Below are 25041 nucleotides of genomic sequence, written 5' to 3' on the forward strand. Positions count from 1 at the left end.
ATGTACTCAGTTTTTGTACACTTTGAAGACACTATATTCTAAACAGGGGATTCTATGAATTGTTATGAATCTTCGGAATTCAGAGCAGTTTCCCTTACTAGGGTTTTCCACAAACATAATCTTATACTGTTGTAAAGAGATGAAACCTTGTTCTAACAAATCTAATAAATGTACATCTATATTTTTAAAGCTAGTAATAAAATCCTGTTCATAAACAATTTATAGCAATTATCGAGCATTAAAGATTCTTCAGTTTTTTTGTACATAAATATTTTGGTGCATAATTATTAGCCCAGTCTCCTTATCAGCTTTCATGATCCTGATGTCATGATCATTCATAAGTTCTAATAATGCTGAGTGTTTTTCTTTTGTTAAATTAAACCACTTGTGTTCATCTGGCTTATAAATCTCTAATGTTCCTATCACAAGCTTGAAAAAAACATTTAAAGTGTTATGTAATGTGGAGTTGAAAACATTTTTTTCTAGTATTACCATAAATTCCAAAAACATCTTTTTCAGATAAATCATTTAAAATATATTTTAAGTTCAGTTTACTAGAAAATAATCGAATCTCCAATAACACATTAACCATATTTGCTCTTTGCACAGGGATAAAAGAAAGTCTTTTACTTAGAACAGTTAAATGAATGTTGGAAAATGTTTTGGCTTAAATTAAACAGTGGATAAACAGTTGAAACAGTCCCAAACAATTATTCATTAACATCAACTCCTTTCTTGATGTTTTCCTCGGCACAGAATCCCCCATTTAGACATATAATGACATGGTTCTAAGATGTACAGTATGGCCAAATATATAGATTTGAAATTAAAAGATATTTTATTGAAAGAACATATCTTTATAGATTTGTGGGATTTTTTGATGAAAGTAAACAACAATTTGTACTCTGAAAATGTGATTTTAGCAACAATTGATGTTAATTTATTTTCAGCCAGTTCTCACCATTTTGGAGTAGATTGGTTTTGTGATTTTTTTAATTCAGAAAGATAGATGGAATACCCAATAGTAGTGAAGTTCTTAGAACCTTGATGGAGGCACTTTTGGACAACAGTTAGATATGTTATGAAGGAAGTATTTCCAAAAAAAAATGGTGTAGCTCTAGGGGCAGCTTGTGCCCTCATTTTTGCTAATATATTTTTTAACAAACTGGGAAAGAAAGTTTGTTTTTGATTCTGAATTTAAGGATACTTGGACATTATATGGGCATTTCTTAGATGATGTAGTCCTTTTTTGGAAAGACACAGAAGAGAGACTGTATCAATTTTTCCATTACATTAACAATTCAACCATTTTTTTTAAATTTAGTTTAAATACATCCCATGACCAAATATGTTAGATGCCAAAATTACTGTTGATCAGGTTAGTAAATGTTTCATGAGCACTCTTTGTAGAAAATCTACTTATTTAAGCACCTTGCTCCATTTCGACAGTTGCCACCCTACTTACCAGAGAAGAGCTTTAGTTAAAGGGCAGCTAGTCAGGTTGGCTAGAATGATCTCTTCACTAGAGATATTCTTTCTGGAAGGATAAAAAATAAGGTTGATACTGCTTAACAGAGGATATCCTAATTCCTTTTTGGAAAAAAAAAATATAATGAGGTCTATAAGAAAAGGTTAAAAGCTTTTTATAAGCCATTATAAGAGATGGATGGATGGATGGACAAGAGATGTCCAACTAGAGACTCAAGGATCTGAATTTCCAAAAGGGATGTAGTCTTACTTTCAGTAGTGATTCAGACGATATTAAATATATTTTGATTAAGAATTGGAAGATTTTTGAAATAGGCAGTATGGATCAATTACAAATAGGAAGAGGCCCTAGAATTATTTTAGAAGGGATTAGAATATTATAAATTACATAGAGCATGTGAATAAATACATAACAAATGAAGGTAGCAATGGACGAATGTCTAAATGTGGACGCTGCTTGCAATGGTCATCAGTAAACGAAGGTGGAAGTGTGCACATTTGGGGATATGGAAGGGTTAAATGCCCCAGGAAATGTGACTGTAACTCAAAAATGGTGGTCTACATTGCTTCATGTAAGGTATGCAACTTTTTTTTATATAGGAAAGACTGAAAAGGCTATAAAAGCACGGATATATGAATACCTAAGAGGTTTTGGGAAACAAGACTCAAGAAATGCACTCTGAAGGCATATCCAGAATAATGAGGGACACTCTTTTGTTGTTTTTTTTTAATATTAGATATTGTTGAATATGATCAGAAGGGTAGTCCCTTAAAAATTAAATTAGAAAAGAAAGAAACAGAATGGCAATGTAGAGTGAATGCTATGGGGTCAAATGGGTTAAATGATCAAATTTCTATGAGTAGTTTTCTTAGATTGAAAGCAATTAGTTGAAAAGTGATATTTTAATATTAAGTTTAAAACAAAGAAACAGCACCAGAACACTCCACGGTGATTGGACCATACACAGAGAAAACTAGTAGCACTATAAGTAATAGTTCAAGCATGTAGTATAAAATCCAAGGTTTATTGGAATTCCAGGTTAGCGCTTTCACCCTCATGGGCTTCTTCAGACATTTTACATCTCATAAAAGTAATGCTAACATTTATACTAAAGCCTCTATGACATTGTTCTTTAATTAAGTAAAATGAAGTAAAATAGTGTTCACCTGTAAGGCTTCATTCAAGAACAGTTTATAAATACTCAACCACAAAGCAACCTCTACATTTAAAGTATACATATATTAATATATATACTTTGTTTATAAAAGTATATATAAAGAATAGATATAAAAAATAATTAAACATAACATATATAAATATAAAAAATATAAAAAAACAAATATATTTAAACATGTTATGTATATCAAAACATATGTATGTGTGTATATGCCATGCATCAATAAGATGTTATACAACAAATTATGCCAGTTCATATAAGAACTGTATATAAAGTACATTTCATAATGAATTCATGTAAGAGCTGTATGAGGACTACATTATATAATGTATACAATGATGTATACAAATATAATGTCCCATCTGACCTGCAGGTTTTTATCTAACAACTAACTTTCTATTTTTTAGGGTCGGTTTAATAGGGACTCTGTTGTTCAGTCCAGGTCTCTGATCTGCTCTTAGCATTATAATCCACCTGGCTTCTGTCCTTTCTGTATAGTTCCTTATGTCCCTACCCCTAGAATTGGGTTTGTTTACTTGTAGTACTAGAAATTTGAAGCTGTGTGTTTCATTTAGGTTCATGACATGCTTGGATAATGCATTATGTGGCGATTGGATGCGTATATTATACAGATGTTCACATATCCTATCACGTAACCTTCTATCAGTTTTCCCCACATAAAATGCATCACAGGCCATGCACCTAGCTAGGTATGTGACATGCTGAGTGCCACAATTAGCTGTAATATTGAAACAAAATATTTTCATAGTAACAGGTTGTACAAAGCTGGTGTCCTCAGATATAAAGGGACAATAATTGCATTTATGACATGGTCTGGTACAATTTAATGTCTCACCCCTACCAATTGTAGTGGAAACTCTGGGTTGGCAGAGTAATCCGTGCAAGTTTGACTTATTTCTATAGACAAATGACAGTCTATTCCCCACTATCTCTTTTAATTTGGGATCTGTAGTGAGGACAGACCAGTTCTTATAAAAAATCCATTTCACACTGCTAATGTCTTGTGTATAATTCAGTGATACCCTAACTATGGGATGGTTCATCGTCGTATCAGTGATCCCAGTTTTCTCTGATGTTCCTTCTAAGTCTACAGGGTTTGCAAAATATGGACGTGCAGATCGAGTTCTAAGATCATATACCCCTTCAATCCCTGAGTATATCTCTTCTGGTGTATAAGATCTGGCAGCTAGTCTCCCTCATAATTTATCTAACTCATTCTTAAACCCTTGTTCTGTTGGATTCAAACATGAGGCTCTTATAGCTTGACCTTTCACTATATTGTGGAACACAAAACGAGGATGCATGCTCCCTCTATGTAAGAGGGAGTTCTTGTAGCACAACTTCCTATATACACCTGTATTGAGTGGAGACCACTGTCTAACCTTTCAATGTATACATCTAAAAATGATATTCATCTATCCGAACTCTCCATGGTAAAATTCAAAAAATTGGTCAAAGACTTGACCTCACAAAAAAACTTCTGTAGTTCATATTCCGATCCTGCCCATAGGAGGAAAAGGTCATCCACAAACCTAGCATAATAAATAACATTCCTCTTGAAGATATCTAGTGGGAATAGTTTTTCCTTTTCCCAGTCTGCCATCACTAGGTTGGCATAGCTATTGGTGCATGATGTACCCATAGCCATGCCATCCTTCTGTATATAGACAGTATCATTGAACATGAAGATGTTATTTTCCAAGATTGCCTCTAGCAAGCCAGTAATTAATTCAGTGTGGAACATGGTATAATCAGTGTTAACCCTGAGACATCTCTGTATACTTTCTAACCTATGCTGGTTGGGTATAACTGTAAATAATGATTGTACATCAAGAGTCACTAATATGAAGTGTAAATCAGTCTGTAACACACTCACTTTACTGTAAAGGTCCAGCAGAAACTGTTTAGTATCCCTCAGGATACGAGTAAAACTATCTACAACTTTCCTTAGTTGTTTTTCGACATACAAGGAGAGGGGTTCAATAACCCAACCTCTCCCTGCCACAATGGGTCTCATGGGTGGATTATGTGTATTCTTGTGGACCTTCGGTAACCCTTGAATGACTGGAATCAATGGATTTTCAACTAAAAAGAATGTGTATAGTTCCAAACTAATAATTTCACTTTTGGATAAGCCTTCTAACATACATCTAATAGTTCTAACCCGTATATCTATTTCAGTCTTGGAGATTACTAAATAGAACTCACTATTATCCAACATTGTTTTCATTTTGTCGTCATAGTCCATTCTATTCATAACTACTACTGGTCCTCCTTTTTCAGCTGGTCTAATCATAAGTGTGTTGTCACTCCTCAGATTACTCATAGCAACTCTCTGTTTTGAACTCAGGTTGGCTAGAATGATCTCTTCACTAGAGATATTTTTTCTGGAAGGATACAAAATAAGGTTGATACTGCTTAATAGAGGATATCCTAATTCCTTTTTGGAAAAAAAAATATAATGAGGTGTATAAGAAAAGGTTAAAAGCTTTTTATAAGACATTATAAGGGATGGTTGGACAAGAGATGTCCAACTTGAGACTCAAGGATCTTAATTTCCAAAAGGGATGTAGTCTTACTTTCAGTAGTGATTCAGACGCTATTAAACATATTCTCATTAAGAATTGGAAGATTTTTAAAATAGGCAGTATGGATCAATTACAAATAGGAAGGGGCCCTAGAATTATTTTTAGAAGGGATTAGAATATTAAAAATTACATAGAGCATGTGAATAAATACATAACAAATGAAGGCAGCAATGGACAAATGTCTAAATGGGGACGTTGCTTGCAATGTTCATCAGTAACAGAAGGTGAAAGTGTGCACATTTGGGGATATGGAAGGGTTAAATGCCCCAGGAAATGTGACTATAACTCGAAAATGGTGGTCTACATTGCTTCATGTAAGGTATGCAACTTTTTTTTATATATGAAAAACTGAAAAGGCTATAAAAGCAAGGATATATGAATACCTAAGAGGTATTGGGAAACAAGACTCAAGAAATGCACTCTGGAGGCATATCCAGAACAATGAGGGACACACTTTTGTTGTTTTTTTAATATTAGATATTGTTGAATATGATCAGAAGGGTAGTCCCATAAAAATTAAATTAGAAAAGAAAGAAACAGAATGGCAATGTAGAGTGAATGCTATGGGGTCAAAAGGGTTAAATGATCACATTTCTATGAGCAGTTTTCTTAGAGTGAAAGCAATTATGACTATGTAAAATTTTTTATATTTTTATGCTAATTTATTATTGTTTTCCAATTAACACATTTATGCGGGGCTGGAGTTCTCTGCACTTATGGGGTTATAAATTATTTTGCAGTAGTAGGTTGTATCACTCTGATGAATTTCCATATGTATCAGGACAAAAGCACTCAATTTTTATGAATTTTTTCCCATTAAAAGTGTTTTAGCTAATGACCATGTATTGGTCTTATTTATTTATTCTTAAGATTGTTTTTGTTCATTTAAAACTATGTTTGAGAGCTCGGTGGTGGCTGAAGCTACTGGCAGTACTGATTGTGTTGATGTTTTTTCTTGGTTTTGGTTTCCTCATGAGTGTTCTGAACATTTCTTAGTCTTACAATGGTCTTGGCAAGAAACCAGTGTGATAGAACTCATTCCAAGAATACCAGTCAAGATCCTGTAGCCTCTTACGGATTGGCATTTTTGGAGTGAGGGCACCTTTACTTGACTCCATTGTGGAAACTGCAGCCTTTAAAAAGGAGCTTTCTAGTCTGTGCCAGTGGCACAGAGGTTGTAATGCCCTAATTACAACCCTGATAACATAAGTTCATCTAGAAGATCAGGTGCTTGATAGTGCTGGTAAGGAGGGAGGTGTGCCCACCCAAGGGGGGGAAGAATGGCAGATCATTTCTAGCTTACACAGCTGCTCTAATGACTGGGCCTCTGCTCTCCAGGAAGGCATGGGTATGGCTGCCCAAGCTGATGACTGTACCCCTTGCAAGCACATGCACTATCAGAAGGTCATAGTTGACACCTTGTAGTAACAGAAATAGACATGTCACCCCAGAGGTGAGATTAAGACAAAAAAAGAAAGAAAAAATGCTGTCATTGCTAGGATGCCAGTGACAGCACAAAGCATCTTCATGGCTGTCCCGATAATGCTAACCTTAAACACTCCTGGCTGTGGCATTGTTCAATTATGGACAACTTCAAGGTATCCTTTGCCACAACCCCCCCTCCCCCTTGTCTACTCATCATTGCTTGGGCCACAAGTAAAGGAAAATCTTTAGAAGCAAGGGGGAAGGTTTTTACTTCTGTAGGGTTAAAAATGTCCATTCCCCAGAATATATTTTCATAACCAGAAGACTGCAAGGAACTTTTATATCAGGAAGGCCCAACTCCTCCAGTTTGAGCAGAAATGTCCTGGCAAAAAAACAACATGGACACAGTGGATTTATGAATGGGTGTTGCCTGAGGGACAGAGATGGCCCACAAAACCAGAGCTTCAGGATTCTCCCCTGAATTACTCAATTGCAGAACTCCTGAGGACTTGCCTGGCTGTGACTCTCTGTAGGCAGTCAGTGGTTAACACTCTTGCATCTCCTAGAGTTACAGGCTATCATTCAGAACAAGAGGATCAGGGGAAATGATATCAAGAGGCTGCACCATACCATGTATTCTTTTCCCCAAACTCACCTTTATACCCTTTCAAGACATCTCATCCCTTCAAAAGATGATGACAGAAGAGAGGTAACAAACCTCTTAGGAAAAAGAGCAATCCAGGACATCTCACCAAGACCACTGGGGCTCTAGATTTTATTCCAGATTCTTTTTAATCCCCAGAAAGACAAAGGACCACATGTCAGTACTGGATTTCAGATTATTAAACCTTTATGTAAGGGGAAAAAAATACTTCTGGGTGGTCTTGGTGCAGTCAATCCTTTCTTGCTTAGTTTAAGGAGACTGGATGTGCAGTTTAGATCTTCAAGATGCCTGTCTGCAGATAAAAATAGCTACGGCATTCTTGAGATTCTAGTATTTCAGTGTAAGAGACAACCCTCTTATTTGGTCTTCCCTTAACATCCATTATGCTTAAGAAATGCATGACAACCATAGCTGCCTACCTAAGGTTAAGGGGAAGCAGACTCTTGCTGTATCAGTATGACTGACTGTTGACAGTTATAATAAAAAAGATTCATTGGCACAAGTTATGGATCACTTACTCTTGTTCTGGTCCTTTGGAATTTCACTGAACACCACAGAGTCCCAGCTGGAGCCGTCCCAAACACAAACCTCTGTAGGGTGCCACCTGGATATGGGAACTTTCCTACCATGTGTCCATGTAGAGTGAATAACCAATCTTATGAACAGTGTCGGATTTCTTTTGACATTACCACAAATGACAGTGTCATGGCATCTAAAACATCTAGATATAATAGGTTCATAGGTTCATAGATTAGTACTAGGCTAACTACTCTTGTGGGCCATTTCAAGCCTAGCCAATTACCCATGTGTGAATCAAACCCTGCATTTTGTGTTTGTAAGGTAAACACCTTCGCCATTACGCCAACCTTCCCCTTTGGCCACAATATTCTTGATATCCTGTACAAGTTATCATATGTGGGTGCTTAGGTGGATACTCCGGATTAGTGGAATCAGAATTTGGACCCTATGCCCATGTTAACACAACCACCACCGCAGTCTTGCCCAGGGTTGTCCATTCACCTCCTTCATGACTATAATCATCAGCACAGATGCCTCTGCCCTTGGCTGGAGGGGACGTCGTTTGAGGCACAGGGTGCAGTTTTCATCCATTCAGACACATTGACAGTGGTGTGCTATATCAATAGCAAGACAAAACATTCTTACCCTCTCTCTCAAGAGGCAGTGCCGATTTGGAAATGGGCCATGTAATCATGCAACTTTAACACAGCAACACAAGTTCTTGGTCTGGCCAGATCATTAGCTTGGTCTGGCCAGTTCACTAGCAGATAAGCACACCATGTGTGGTCCCTATGTCATTCAGGGAAGAACATTATTTTTTGCAGTTGGGGAAAGCTTGCTTTGACCAGCTGCCTCCCTGACAGACACCAAGTGCAGTAGCTATTTTCTCTAATTCCCTCAGAGGTGCAGACATTGTCATATACTACGGTGAAGAAATGGCCTCTGGGTCTTCTCTATGTCTTTCACCCATTTCGCCTCATAATAAACTTTGTGCAAAAAGCAAAATGGAGCAAAGCTATGGTCATTTTCATAATCCCGTTTTTGTCACAGACAGGTCAGGTTCCCTCTGCTTTCACCTCACCTGCTAGAAAAAAAAATTTCTCCTCAGACTTCTCAAATGTCTGTTGTCTTACCCACCCACAAAGCTTCACTCAGAGCATCACTGTCTAACATTAACTTTATAGTCACTCCAGTTCTTTTAATAACCAGTTCCCGATGATGCAAATAATATCTGTATCCTTTTTTAATGGGAATTTAGTGCGGAAAACTTCAACTGTGGAAAAATATATGAACCCAAGTTGATCCAGTCTATATATTATAATAATTGGACTGGTTGCTGCAGGTACTTCTTTGGCAACAGTTTCACCTAGTGCATTCTCAAGCTCTGCCCTCCACCCATGATAGACTGCTTCCTTCTCCATATCTTCTTGCACTTCTTCAAGCAGCAGCACTTATCTCTGCAGTTCAAATGCATTTTTGGAAAATCTCCTCATAAATTAGTTTGCAACAAATAAGTCATCATTTTTATTCATATAATCTCACATTTCAGATACTTCTGCAGTTTTTACTTTAGTTTCTCATTATATATAAACAATATTTTTCCTTCGTTCCATACTTTCCCTTCCTCTCGGGTATCCATCTACTGCATTATACATTTTTTTCTTTTCCCTTTTCCAAGAATCTGTCAGTGGATAACATCTGTTTGACAGCAAATGGTCTTCTCTGCATACATTTCCTAAGCGCTATAAGCTGGACATCATATTAAGATCTAAGACAAATTTGGTCATCATCTGCTTGCAGGGCATAGTATCCTGAGGCCACCCTTGTTGTTCTGCTGGGGACCTGTTCCAATCATTATAGTATACAAACTAGATCAACTTGGATATGAAAACTATGTACTTACCATAAAGATAGATCCAGTCAATCATTTGTTTACATGCTGTAGTATAGCTGCCCACCTATCCCCGTCCACATTGTCACCTATGCACTGGTCTGGAGTTAACCAAAGGCTTTTAGGTTATGCTTGTCCTTTCAGTACTTCCTTCCTTTTGTCATATAATCCACAGCAACCACACTCAATCTGGAGAGTGAAACAGTGCATCATGGGAGGAGGCAAGGACCACAAGCTTACGGTAGATCATTACAGTGTACAGAAAAAGGAACTGTTGGATCTATCATTATGGTAAGTACGTAACTTTTATTCATCAGTGTATCATGAGAGTTGTACATTCTGAAAAGAGTAGTCTTGCAGCTGATCTGTTTTTAACAATAAGCAAATGAAGAATAAATGAAACTGAGATCACCATTCATGCCCATCAAAATTTTATATAATTATTTTGATAAGAAAGATTTGCTTTAATAAGAAGTATATAGTGGTTGTTAGACTTAGGTGTACATTTTCTAGAGCACTTTTTATATTAGAAATGGATAGTATATAAGAGCATTATAATGATGACTTTAGCAGAACTGTTACCTTTCATTAATAAGCGCAAAATCATGTTCATGTTCTTCTGAATAAAACTTTGAACATGGCTAGTTATCTCTCATTAAATATTATTACAGAAATTGTGACTATAATCATTTGTAAAATGATATAACTAGGGAAATACACCACTTTATAAATATTTATTGTATTATTATTGTTTGATGTTTCATTAGCTTTTAAAATAGTTTTGATGTAGTAATATATGTTTTATTTGTTTTTCATATTATTGTCACTCTAGCATGAGACCAAACATTTTCCTTGGAGTAAGTGAAGGTTCTGCTCAATACAAGAGATGGTATTATGAACTGTACATCGATCAAGTTGACCCATTTTTAACAGCAGAACCTACACATTTGCGTGTTGGTTGGGCTACTACAGAAGGTTACTCTCCCTATCCGGGTGGTGGAGAAGGCTGGGGAAATAATGGTGTTGGTGATGACCTCTACTCTTATGGATTTGATGGCCTCCATCTGTGGTCAGGTAAGCCACTCAATGCTTTTAGCCACTGAACTTTAATTCTGGATATAATAGTATGGTGAAGAAATGCATTGCATCTATGCCTCATACAAAAAAAAAACAAAGCTGCAAATACCATTTGTAAGAATATTGTTGCAGAAGACATGCACCCATGACGATGAACTTACTGCATTGACAAAGATAAACATTAAAGAAATTGTGGCTTGCACACATAAGTGCCATTCTGTTACAACTGCATACCAAGCCTTTTGAAAAAAGCTTACATTCATGTTTCTAGACTCTGTGCTTTAAAGTTCTTTTCATGCATTATCCTACCTTACCTTATGTTAGGACGTATAACTATACTATATCCCAAGTCTTATTCAGAGCAATCACTGACTCATTTCTGTGTCCTAATCATGCCTGAACCCCTTAATGGCCTGGATGGCCATTTGCATTTCTGGTACGCTCTCCCAAATATGGCATACTCTTGTTATAGTATAAGTTGTCTTGGAATTTTCTGCTTTTTTAGTACTTAGTTATTTGTCAGGTCAGAAAGAAGAATTTTGGTTAACCATTACTGTCTTATTTGACCACAGGAAGCTGTTTGTTATACACATCTAATATATGTAGAATTTCTTTGGTGTTTTCAGTTATTTTAAATAATGTTCTGAATTATTCATAATATGATTCTATTTGAAAAGGACTTAATAAAAGGATTCAGTATGCTAAGTATGGCATCATTAGTACTCTGCAGACATGCACAGATACTGGACGGAAGAGGACCACCTATTCAAGAACGGGTAGCCAAATGTAATTTCATCCTGTAACCATCAACGTACCAAGTGGCATGCATGAATTAGCATGGCTCTGACATTTTACCTGATTTTGGCCTAGCACTCAGGTGTGGGGTCATTTATTGCACTGTTGTGATTATTTTGCTGCTTGTGTATCTCTGCTACCTTTAAACTACAACAAAAAGAAAACAAAAAACAAAAAAATCTTGCTTTTTTCCCACTTTCTGAAAGTTAAGAAAGTTCAGTTACAGATTTGCTGTTCTGAACTGTTTGGAAGTTTCTAGAAGGCCAGTACTTGCTTGGGCTAAAGGGAAGTATCTGTGTTCACCAGTGGGAGTGGTTAACACTGAACAGCCTGCCTGTCCCTGGAGGAGTGGTTACTACCTAGAAGCTGTCGTTTTATTGGCCATTTTGGGTCAATTCTAAACTCCTTGATCTCTCTCTTAAAACCCTACAACTCTCTTTTTGCACGGTTTTGCGCACTGAGCAGCATTGGGCAGTGCCGCCTAAACAGGTTTAAACTATTCCAGGCTCCACAAAGTCTGCTCTTCACTTTTTCCCTTAGAACTGTTCAAACTCTCAAAGTAATCACTCTATTCTCTTTCTAAAGCCCTGCACTTGCTCAGCTCTTATAAGGAAACACTAACTAACTAAAGCACTACACCCTCCTTGACTTCTCATAAGTATTAGGCTCCCGATTGGTCCTTCCTGATCAAGTGAAAAATCAGTTCCCTTCCCTAATCTGATCAAGTAAAAAAACAGTTTCCTATACTAATCTGGTATGTCTAAGGGTCAGTTTCAAGGTTACTCTCCAGTCCAGCTGGTGAATCTGGGAATTTTGAGGCAATGTTACAATTGCCTTATGTACACAGACAACACTCTCCTCCTTCCAACAAACTCTAATACATGTGAGAGATGCAGTTACACAGCCAAACTGGAGGCAGAGCTCTCTCAACCCAAGACTGGCACAGTCAGTCAGGAGGAAAAGGTAACCACCCACACCACAAATCCAGTCTCACACAGACCTATTGCATCTGCATACCCAACACATAAACACACAAAACATACTGAGGCTCTAAATAAAAATCTGCCTAAACAGCAAAGACCTCCTAAGCAGATATCCAAGCAACAGCCACCCCTCAACAATACCCACGAATCACATATCTCACAAAATCAGTGTGCCTCACAGTCACAGCCCTTAAGGCCAATCAACACACCAAATACACTTGTTATAGGGGACTCTATCGTCCGGCACACTGACGTCCCGCTCACCAGACTGAACAAGGAGAAGGTCACTGTAAGCTGCCTGTCGGATGCCAGGATCCGCGACATAACGCAAGCACTCAGGTCACTCCAAAGCAAGTACAAGTATGACTCCATCATTGTCCATGCTGGTGTGAATGACCTGAGACGTACCTCCCTGGACTACATGAAAAAAGACATAGAGGAGCTCTCTGACCATATAGCCCAGGCTGGTATGACCCTGACCTTGAGTAGCATCTTGCCCTCACCAAGAATGCTGCCACAGTATAAAGACAAAATGATCAGTTTCAACAATTGGCTAAAGTATTGGTGTCATTCAAAGGGGACCCAGTGTCTGTCAGCCTGGGATGACATGCTCGACAAGCCACGTTGCTTCGCTAGGGACGGCATGCACCTGTCACCCTTAGGCTTTCGTATACTAGCCGAGGCTCTTGCCACCCCCATAGTGCCTTTTTTAGGCAAGGCTCAAAGGACAAACCCACCTCCATAGACAACCCAAGGATAAAAAAACTAAAGGTAATGCTACTCAATGCCATAAGTCTAAACCTCAAGATGCACGCACTCAAGGCTCTCCTCAGTATGGAGAAAATTGATGTCTGTGCAGTAACAAAAACCTGGTTCAAGGCTCCTGAGAGCACCCCATCACTACCAGGTTATAACTCATACCATGCGTTTCTGCCCCAAAACTCGGACCGAAGCACAAAAGGAGGGGGAGTATCTATATTCATCAAAGATACCTACACCTCCAGGTTAGTGGCACTGCACGAAGCATCGGAAACCATCCATGTGAAACTAACAGCGGGCAAAACTGCCTTTCAGTTTGTAGCCTGTTACAGAACACCCTCCCTATTACAGGAACCCCACTTGGCATTCCTGAGAACACTGGAGAATATGAAGGTCTTTCCAAACACTATGTTATTGGGTGACTTCAACTACCCAAACATTGACTGGGAAAACTACTCAAGCCCAAACACCCTCGCCCAACAGTTCCTTGAATTTATAAACTCTAACGCAATGGAACAACTGGTCACCACTCCCACAAGAGGGAACAACATATTGGACCTGGTCATCACCAACATGGGAACTCTATGTTCCACACCAGAGGTAAACCCCTCATTGGTAAGATCAGACCATAAACAAATTTCCCTGGACATCCATATCCCATCCCCACCCCCAGCCAAGGAAATCACTGTAAAGAATTTCTCAAAAGCCAACTTTGCACTTCTCAAGACTGAGGTGGAATCCTTCAAAGCCCCTGGGCCAAAGGATAATACAGCCCAATCCGCAGAATCCTTTACAAATGCATTCTATGAGCACCTGCAGGAATGCATGGATCGTGCTATCCCAAATAAAACCAAGACTCACTCCTCCAAAAACAGGAGACCGGTCTGATGGACCCCGGCCATAAATAAGCAATATAACAGAAGGAGGAAGCTACTACATGACAGAGCAAAATCCCAAAAAGGGAAGGCATCTCTGATCAGTATTAGCAAGAAACTTCGATCCCTCATAAAATCATCAAAGGCCAGTTTCGAAAGAAAAATTGCCCTAGACACTAAAGATAATCACAAGGCCTTCTTTAGTTATGTCAGGAACATGGGTGGAAACTCCCAGATATGCTCTGAATTGTTGCATAATGGTACAAAATATACCAAACCTACAGACATAGCCAACATCCTGGCAGACAGATTCAGCGCAAACTTCTCCCCCAAAGGAGCAAATGCCTATCCCAACTGAATGTAACCTCCCTGACATCACAGATGCACAGGTGAAAGCTGCCCTCTCCAAAGCAAAAAACACAGCATCTATGGGACTGGACGGTGTCCCAGGCCTTGTCTTACACGAGCTCCAAGAAGAACTGAACCCTCACATTAAGTCACTGTTCAAACTTAGCCTTACTACAGGATATGTACCTAAAGAATGGCGTAGAGCTACAGTGGTCCCACTCCACAAAGGTGGTGCCACAACGTACCCCAGAAACTATCGCCCCATAAGCCTGACTAGTCTGGTCTGTAAAGCTATGGAGCGTATTATCATGGAACTCATAAACAAAGACATTAGGAGCCTCCAGACACTGGACCCTACCCAATTCGGCTTTGTTAAGGGCAGATCTTGCCTCTTAAACCTAGTTGATTTCCTTGAAACAGTTACCAAAGCCATAGATGAGGGCAAGGTAGTCCACACAGCCTACCTGGACCTCGCAAAAGCCTTCATCACAATACCCCACTCGGGCATCATAAATAAGCTTACCAGCTTAAATATCAACCCCTATATCACAAGATGGGTTGCAAACTGGCTCAGAGATAGAACCCACATGGTCAGAATCGCAGGTGCCATGTCCGAATCCAAACCAGTTACAAGTGGCATCCCACAGGGCTCAGTTCTGGGACCTCTCTTGTTTGGTATATACTTCTCTGAGGTTCAGGCTAACACGGGGGGATTATGGCTAACAAAGTTCACAGATGACTGCAAACTGGGGGCCATAATCGAATCTCCAGCTGACACAAGCATCCTCCAAAAGGGTCTCACAGAGACAGATGCTTGGTGCCAGAGCCGCGGCCTCAAGCTAAATGCTAAAAAGTGCATAGTCAACCCCTTTGGGAAAAACAAGGTGCCCACAAATTACCACATAGGTGGTAATCCATTAAGTACGGAAGAAGTAATTAGAGATTTGGGGACCAACGTAGATAGTAATCTCTCCTTTGATAATCATGTTGCCAAAGTGGTTAGAAAGACCTTCTATATAGCCCACCTTATCACGAAAGGGTTTGCATCTAGATCAAGAGAGGTCATTGTGTCCCTCTACTCATCACTCATCAGGCCCATAATTGAATACAATGCCCCTTTTGGGATGTACCTTACCTGACACCTGCAGCAACTGGAGAGACCCCAAAAGTACCTCACCAAGAGGATCATGGGCTACAAACAGATGTCCTATGCAGCTCGACTAAAGAAACTCCAGCTCTACTCAGTTGCTTACTGCCTTCTCAGAGGCGATCTATGCCTGACGTACAAAGCCATGTTAAACCCAGAATTAATGGACATGCTCCACCTCAAAAAATCCAAGTCCCTTAGAGCTACATACTCCAGGGACCTAAACCTCAGCACAAAAATAAATAGGACATGCTGGAGGGACAGATTCATTTCCCAGAGGCTCCCCTCACTCTGGAATAGAATCCGAATTCATGTTAGACATAGCCCCTTGCTGACCCTCTTCAAGCAAAATCTGGACGCGTGGATGGGAAATTGCAAATTCACCCCTGGGATCTCTTCTGTGTCCCTGCTAGACAGAGGCACAGTAAACTAATCTTAAAATGATACCTTCTATGACCTACTTTACAGAGGCACAGTAGGCTAATCTAATAAGGAGGCGGAAGCCAAATACACTCTGGCTAGGCTTAGAAATGCCCTAGGGCAGATAGCCTAGTATCTACCTATGAACCTATGAACCTATGTATTGCACACTGGCTGCACTGGAGATTAATATTTCAAACAAGTAGGAACATGATTTACACACAAAATAGAGAGGGATTACAGAAGATAAGTAGCAACTACATGGATGAGTAATAAGCCAGGCATCTGATTGTCTGAGGTTAGTGGATAGGTTATTAGGTTGCCTGTTAGCTGGGATAAGGAATTAGTGGTTTTGTTATTAGGGTTATACCTTATACCAATGATGCAGCATCATAATGATCTAACACGATAAAACTTAGTTGTAGATTACTGAAGTCAATGATTATATTATTAATGTGGGTGATATATAAATATTGTGTTCACATCTGAAAATGATGAACATTTGAAAATATTATGTAAATGAGAAGTGTGTTTTTATGTTGTCATTTAAGGATGAAACTGGACATTAAAAGAGAGAATTGGTTTTCATGTGTGATAGTTTGTATAAAAGATAAAAAAAGCCTTTCAGACCAGTCAGCCTTCTTCCTCATTTTCTGCTTCTATTATTAAAAAAAGGAAGGCAGGGCTTAGACTATGCTTCACGGATTCCTTCCCCTTCAGGATTTGAATCAGATGCTGAAACACAATATTTTCAGATTATCCTGACAAAAGGATTGACTTTCAGGACATCATTGCAAGATGGAAGGCTATTTTAAGTGGGAAGTCAGGTCTGACATCTGGAGGAGATATTATATGCTCCTAAATGTGGATAATCCCATACATGTAGCTATCCTTCCATTTTGAGAGCAATAGAAGATGCTTTTCTGGCTGATGCCTTATTTCCTGATGACTACTAATCTCAAGTCCATAAAATGTCAGATCGTTTTCAGAGTTCCTAACTCTCACATACATCTCTCTAAAAACCCCATGGCTGTTCCAGCTGCTATTTCTCTTGACTCAGACAAAGGAACCAGGACATTTCCTACCACCAATCCTATTCCTAATGACAAACACAGTCATGATAGATATGAAAAGATGGTTTATAACTCTGCCAGCATATCATTTACAGCAATTAACTGGATAACTCACATGGCAGAATATCTTCTAGCCATTTTGGACCATATGGGATATTCCTAATGCTGATGTTAAAACTAACTTTCTGAGCATGGCTCATTCTGCCACACAGATAACTAAGCATGCCACTAAGTCTGCTTATGATGCTGTGGATGCTGCTTCAATGGCAGCTTCCACTGGCTCTGTCACAATGAGAGATGTTTAGCTAAGGTTTCAGGCTTTACCAGAAGATGTTAAAGCCCTGTTACTAAATGCTCCCTTAGACAAGCATCCTATTATTTGGAAATTCTTCTGCAGAAGTTTTCAAAAGGTTGGAAGAAAGGAAAAGTTATGCAGGCTATAAAATAACTTTTTCTACCTCCATTTCCTAAGTTTCAAAAAGTATCCAGATAATCCAGGACCCTTCTTTTGTAAGATACTTAAATCCAGACAACAAAAAATCTGGAAAGGTTCTGTTTAAAAATAAATGGCAAAAGATCCTAGAAGAAAATAGTCCACTGAATAATAAGGAGTTTCTGTGCCCAATATCCCCTACTCTCACCACTCAAGCCTACCTCCTGAAAAACATGCCAGAAAGCTGTCTGTTTCTCTTCCTGCCTGGGAATCTCATTGATGCTAGATGTCATAAAACTTAGCAAAATGTAACTACAAACTCCAGGGTAATCTATTTCTCCATCACACAGAGAGAGTGAGTAAACTAGTAATTCTACCCACCCCCCCCCCCCCCCCAAGGGAGGGCATTACTGACTCAACTGTGACATTGCTTCTGCATTTTTACTTACTTCATTCTAGATCCCTTAAGGTCACAGCCATGAAGCATCCCCAGACCCATCAACATACCTATTTCTCCATCTCATGGAGAGAGTGAGTAAGCTAGGAATTCTAAAATTCTTAACCTGGAAACAGTTTCATTGGTAACTTTGACTTCTGCTATAAGGGCTCCTGAGTTAGAGGGCCTTATGGGTATCCAACTTTGTTAGACTCTCACACAAGGGCAGGGTGTGTCTTAAAACCAATCCTTCTTTTATGCCAATGGTAATGTCTGAATTTACCCTTAACCAAATAATTAAGCTCCTTTGTTTTTACCCGAATACCAAAATAAGGGAGAAAGAATTTTTCACTGCTTAGATGTCTATGGACAACTTAGATTTTATTTGGACAGAACTAAAGGCTTAAGAAAAGCAAGCTATTTCTTATGTTGAAAAGAAAAAGGAACAGAGTTTCTAAGTAAACTTTCTTGGTGGATTTCTCATATTATTCACTTGTGTTACTGTAGTCAGGGAAGGAATTATTAGAAAATATAGGAGCATATTCTACCAGGGCAGCTGCAACCTCAGGAGCATTTTTGAAAGACATGGGGCCAGATTCAGGAAGGCTTACACGGAGTTCAAGAGTAGTGTAAGCCTCCGTGTAAGCCTCCTGATTCAGGAACAGCCCAAATCTGCGTGTAAGAGACAGCTAACACGTCTCTTACACGGACTGGGCATGGAAATGCTCAATACCTCATTTGCAGCTCCAAGATATGCAAATGAGGCATTTGAGCGATCCACGAAGCCAAAACCAGTCCGTGTAACGGACGTGTTAGCTGCAGAAATGTACTCAGCTGACAACTGAGTACATTTCTGCAAAATTAAAAACGGAGCTATGTCAGCTCCAAATAAAGGGTGCATATGTTTCATTAAGCATGCCAATGGCCAAATATGTGGCCATTGGCATGAAAAAGTGTTGCAAAAATAAGTTATATAACTTTTTTTCAGGGATTTCTGTTTAACTGCAGCACACCAGCAAACGGGTGCGCTACCTAAAACTAAAACCGAAGCTTATAAGCCCACAATTGTGGGATTTATGTAGTACATTGAATGACAATGGAGGGACTTGCAGACCAAAACAATATGGCCTCCGTGTAGTGGTTGTCAAGGGGGGGAAGCTCCGTGTAAGACATGTAACTAGTCATTACTAGGCAATCCTATGTAAATGAGGGTTACAATACTGAATCACACTGCCACATAGGTAATGAGCACTTTCTGAGTAGTGTAAGACTTAGAGAAGGGGAGGAACAGAGTAAGAGGTAGGTGACATCACGGGGAAGGATAGAAAGAAATGTACCAGATTGGAGGGCAATGTAAGGTAACAGATGACAGACAGACATCAGGGAGGGAGGTGTGTCTCAACAGAACACTAGGAAAGTCAAGAAATTGAGGGTATACGCTATCCCTACACTCAAACTTTCTTGATATATACGTGCATCTTGCGTGCAGCGTGTAAGGCAGGTTTAACATGTGGGAGCGTGTTGTAAACTGTTTACAATGGTTTGCGCGGGCGTGCACGTGTTGAAGGCAGTGTGCACGCGTTTTAACATAAATCACACCGTGTAAGGATGTGTGCAGGCGTGTAACACCGTGTAGGGATGTGTGCGCGCGTTTAAGTAACTGTGAGCATGTTTAAGCTGGTGTGCACATTGCTCCCCCTCAGGAAACAGAGAGGAAACAGGAAACAACTAAAATACATGGAAACTGACAGAAGCTACTACTAGAGTTAATTGGTGGAAACAATTAGAAGCAGGCAATTACACAGGCAGACTAGAAGCCCAACCCAGCACTTAAAACACAACAAAGAGCAGTGCAGGCTGTTTCTCACAAGAGATACTGCCAGAAACTAAGCTATCAGAATTGAAAACTGAAAAAAGCTGAACTCAGAGCAGAAATGCTAGGGGCTGCCATGGCTATTATAATCAGGCATAGGCGAATTGCTGAGGGTGGTGACAATGCAGACGCTAACAGACAACCCAGAGTGAGGAGAAGGAGAAGAGTATACAGGCCCAGGGTCAACTACCATGGGTTACATGAGCTGGAGATAGTAGAGCGCTACAGAGTGGACAGAGACCTTCTGCAGCAGATTGTTGAGCTGTGCAGGCCACATCTCACACACAGAACCAACAGAGGGGAACCCATCCCAGTAGAAACCAAGGTATGTGTTGGCCTAAGAATACTAGCAACAGGTACCTTCCAGAGACCAACTGGTGATATGATGGGGATATCACAGGCATCAGCCTCCAGAGTACTGCACCAGTTCCTGGATGCCATGTCACCACATGTCAGTGATCATATATATGTCCCTAATGACCGTGAGGTTGTGGCCAGCAATATGCGTCTCTTCCAGCAAATAGCGGGATACCCTGAGGTGCTGGGTGCAATAGACTGCACGCATATGCATCAAAGCACCAGCCGGTGAGCGGGTAGAGCCTACATTAACCGCAAGGGATACCCCTCCATCAACTGCCAGGTCGTGTGTGATGCCCAGGGCATAATAATGAATGTGTGTGCTGGCTGCCCTGGGAGCTACCACGATTCCCACATCTGGCATCTGACGCAGCTGTACCAATCATTTGCCAATGGGGACTTCCCACACGGACACCTAGTGGGGGATGCAGGTTATGCACTTGAGCCGTGGCTGATGACACCCATCAGAAATGCACACACACCTGAACAGGAACGCCATAATGAGGCACACGCACAAACACGTAATATCATAGAGTGTGTGTTTGGGCTGCTCAAGTCACGGTTCCGGTGTCTGGACACTTCTGGTGGAGCTTTGCAGTACACACCAACTACATGTACCCAAATGATCATGATATGTGCTATGCTACATAATATGATCCTGTGGAAACAGCTGCAGCAGGACCAGAACAGGGCTGGGCCAAACATCCCCCCACCATTGCCAAGGCCACCACAGGCAGGGGGTGACTCGGAAGAGGAACAACCTGACCTAGTCCCAGTAGGCAGAAGGAGGCGTGCCCAGTATGCCCTGGCCTTGGCAAAGAGGCAACGCATAGCACATATGCTTGGTCAGTAGGAACACTGGGACTGATACCCGCTCTGACTCACTCATACAGTAACAGGGATGCCTAACATGACACAACCTGCTTCCAAACGTACAGGGAGTGTAGTATGTGTATCCAACAGAGGTGGCCCTGCAGCACCACCTGAGGCATGAATGCCATGTGTTAAGTAATGTAATATCATGTACAATATGCACACCCGAGGACCCCAACTAACATCCATATCCACGCATATGACCAAACAGCTGCACGTCATACAGTGATGTACATGTGCAAAAACATGGAACAAGATACAAAATGAGGGTGACTAGCAATAAATAGCATGGATAACCACACACCCATGTTTGTACCACAACAAGAAGCAACATGGAATAGCCATGGTCAAAAACCAATGGCTAAAACCGACTACTACTATATAGCTTGCTGCAGACCACTGTCCTAATAGCAGGAACTGCCCCAGGCCTATGTCCATAGGTTCATAGGTTCATACTAGGCTATCTGCCCTAGGGCATTAATAAGCCTAGCCCAGAGTTTTGTGGCTTCTGCCACCCCTGCAAGTTGATGGATAATATGCCCATTATTTTGCTGTGCCTCTGTCAAGCAGTGATACTGAGGTTATCCCTGGGGTATACCTGCAATCTCCCATCCATTGGTCAAGATCTCACTTGAACAAAGCCAGTGAGGTGCTCAGCCTCACATGTACCAGGATGTTGTTCCACAGCATATGGACTCTCTGGGTGATGAATCTGTCCCTCCAGCACATCCTATTAATATCTGTGTTGAGGTTTAGGTCTCCTGCCCTTGTAGTTCTGATGGATGTAGAGGTCTTGAGGTGAAGCATGTTCATTAATTCTGGGTTGGACATAGCCTTGTATGTCAGGCACAGGTCACCTCTGAGCAGACGGTGTTTACTGAATACAGCTGGAATTCCTTCAGTCGGGCAGCATAAGAAATATGTTTGAGACCCTTTCACCTCCTGTCGAGGAATTTGTGGGCCCATCCAATCTGAATGGGGCATTGTATGCAATCATTGGTCTGATGAGTGATGAGTACAGGGGAACAATGACCTCCCTTGATCTAGATGTGAATCACTGCATGATGAGGTGGCCAATGTAGAAGGCCTTCCAAACTACCCTGGCAATGTGAGTGTCAAACAAAGGTCACTGTCAACCTGGGTGCCCAGGTCCCTGATAACCTCCGTTGTGCTTAGAGGATTGCCACCTAGATGGGAAGTAGTGGTAACCTTGTTCTTCCTGAAGGGTATGGCTATGCATTGTTTAGTGTTTAATGTAAGGCCATGGCTGTGGCACCAGTTATCCGTGTCTATGAGACCCTTCTGAAGGATGTCTGTGTCAGATGGGTTTCCAACTATGCTTCCCAGTTTGCAGTCATCTTCAAACTTTGTCAGCCATAATCCTCCTGTGTTTGCTTGTACTTCTGAAAAGTAGATACTGAACAAATGTGGGCCCAGGACTGAGCCCTGTGGGACACCACTTGTGACAGCTCTGGAGTGTGAACTGGCACCAGCAACTTTGACCCTGTGTGTTCCGTCACGTAGCCAGTTTGCAACCCATGCTGTGATGTATGGGTTCACAATTAAGCTGGTGATGTTTTCAATGATACCTGAGTGGGGTATTGTGTCAAAAGCCTTTGCCAGGTCAAGGTAAGCTGTGTGGACTGCCTTGCCCACGTCAATGGCCTGGGTGACTGTTTTGAAAAAGTCAACCAAGTTTAAAAGGCATGATCTGCCCTTGACAAAGCCAAACTGGATTGGATCCAATGTCTGCAAGTCCCCTATGTCTTCATTTAGAATTCCCATTATGATCCTCTCCATAGCTTAGCAGAACAGGCTTGTCAAGCTGATGGGATGGTAGTTTCCGGGGTTGGTGGAGGCACCTCCTTTGTGAAGTGGGTCCACCATTGCTGTATGCCACTCCTTGGGAACATATCCTGAGATGAGACTAAGATTAAACAGCTGCCCTAACTGCGGGTGTAATTACTCATTGAGTTCATGGAGCACACAACTGGGGACACCATCTGGTCCCATGGATAAAGTGTTTTCTGCCTTGGATTGAGCAGTTCCCACCCCAGCAGTGGAGATGTTTGGGGGCTACAATCCTCTGGTGTACATACCTCCAGTTGGGGAGGGGAGAAATGTGCACTGAACCTGTCAGCCAGTATGTTGCCAATGTCTGTAGGTGCAGTGATATCAACATCATTCGAACTAAGTCTGAGCATATCTGGGAGTTCCTCCCAGGTTTCAAACATAGGTAAAAAGGCCTCATGATTGTCCCTGGAGTCCTGAGTGGGTTTACTCTCAAAACATGCCTCGGATGATTGTATGGGGAACCCAGTGTTTTACTCACAATGAGCAGGGTGTGTCTCCCTCCCACGGATTACGGTCTATCTCGTAGTAGCTCCTTCCTTGTGTTGTACAGCTTGTTTATGGCTAGGGTCCACCAGACTGGATGCTTGCCTGTGGTACAAAGAGTCTTTTTTTGGGGGGGGATTGCCTGATCCATGCAGTCCTGGAGGTGCTGGTAGAAGGCATTTCTAAGTGATACAGTGGCTTGGGTAATGGTGTCCGCTGGCCTGGGGCCTTGAAAGAGACCACACCAGTCCTCAGAAATGTGGAGTCGGCATTTGAGAAGGTCTTCACTGTTTCTTTTCCCATCTGGGGTGTGGGTGGGATGTGGACTCCCACTGAGAGTAGTCCATGATCTGATCTCACCAATGATGGGGATACGTCTGGTGTTGAACAGTGTGACCCCATGTTCGTGATGATGTGTTCTAGTATGTTGCCTCCACTTGAGGGGATTGGGACCAGTTGTTCCATGGCATTTCAGTGTATGAACTCTTGGAACCTTTGTGTTAGAGTGTTGTGGCATGATTAGTGATCCCAGTCTATATGTGGATAGTTGGAATCACCCCGTAGGATGGTGTTTGGAGATACATTTACCCCCTTCAGTGTTTGCAGGATAGCTGTGTGAGGTACCTGAGTTTGAGCGGGTGGCATGTAACATGCTACAAACTGCAGAGCAGTCTTGCCTACGGTCACTGGCACCTGGGTGGTCTCCGATGCATCGTGTGTTGCCACCAACCATGAGGTGAGGGTGTCCTTGATGAATATGGACACCCACCATCCTTCTTGGTGTTGTCGGGATGCTGGTGCCGGAATGCATGATATGAGGTAACACCCGATAGTGCCGGGGTGCTGTCAGAAGCTGTGAACCAGGTTTCAGGCACAGCACAGACATCAATGTGCTACATACTGAGAAGGGCATAGAGTGTGTGCAGCTTGAGGTTGAGACCTTGGGCATTGAGCAGCATTACCCTTAGTGTCTTTCCTTTACTGTGTTCTAGGGTGGTAGGTGTAGAATCTGAATCTTGCATAAAAAAAGGCACAATGGGGTGGCAAGAGCATCATCTGAAATCTGGAAGCCCAGCGGTGACAGGTGCAAGCCGTCCCTTGCAAATCACCGTGGCCTGTCCAGCATGTCATCCCAGGCAGACAGACATTGGACCCCCTTAGAATGACACCATAGTCTAAGCAAAATATTACAGCTGATCATCTTGTCTCTGTTTATGTGGCATCATACTTGGTGAAGGTAGGATACTGCCGAAGGTCAGGGTCATACCTGCCTGGCCTACATAATCAGAGGGATCCTCTATGTCTCTTTCCATGTAGTCCAGGGAGGTACATCTCAGGTCGTTCACACCAGCATGGATTATGACTGGGTCAGACCTGTACTTGCAGTTTAGTGACCTGAGTGCTTGCATTATGTGGTGGATTCCAGTGCCCGATAGGCAACTTACTGTGACCTCCTCTGTACCTGATCTGATGAGTGGGAC

The 25041-nt window shown here is 41.1% G+C and overlaps 1 protein-coding gene across 1 annotated transcript in view; it reads left to right on the top strand.

Moving 5' to 3' along the window:
- Positions 1-25041, top strand: part of RYR3 (ryanodine receptor 3) — a 3250282-nt gene that overhangs the window by 1206047 nt on the left and 2019194 nt on the right. Inside the window, exon 18 of the mRNA XM_044074157.1 lies at positions 10607-10848. Within this exon, the coding sequence (XP_043930092.1) occupies positions 10607-10848 (242 nt within the window). The remainder of the gene's footprint in view (positions 1-10606; positions 10849-25041) is intronic.

Source organism: Protopterus annectens, chromosome 6.part0, assembly GCF_019279795.1.
Source record: "Protopterus annectens isolate FY-2018-M chromosome 6.part0, PAN1.0, whole genome shotgun sequence".
NCBI lineage: Eukaryota > Metazoa > Chordata > Ceratodontiformes > Protopteridae > Protopterus > Protopterus annectens.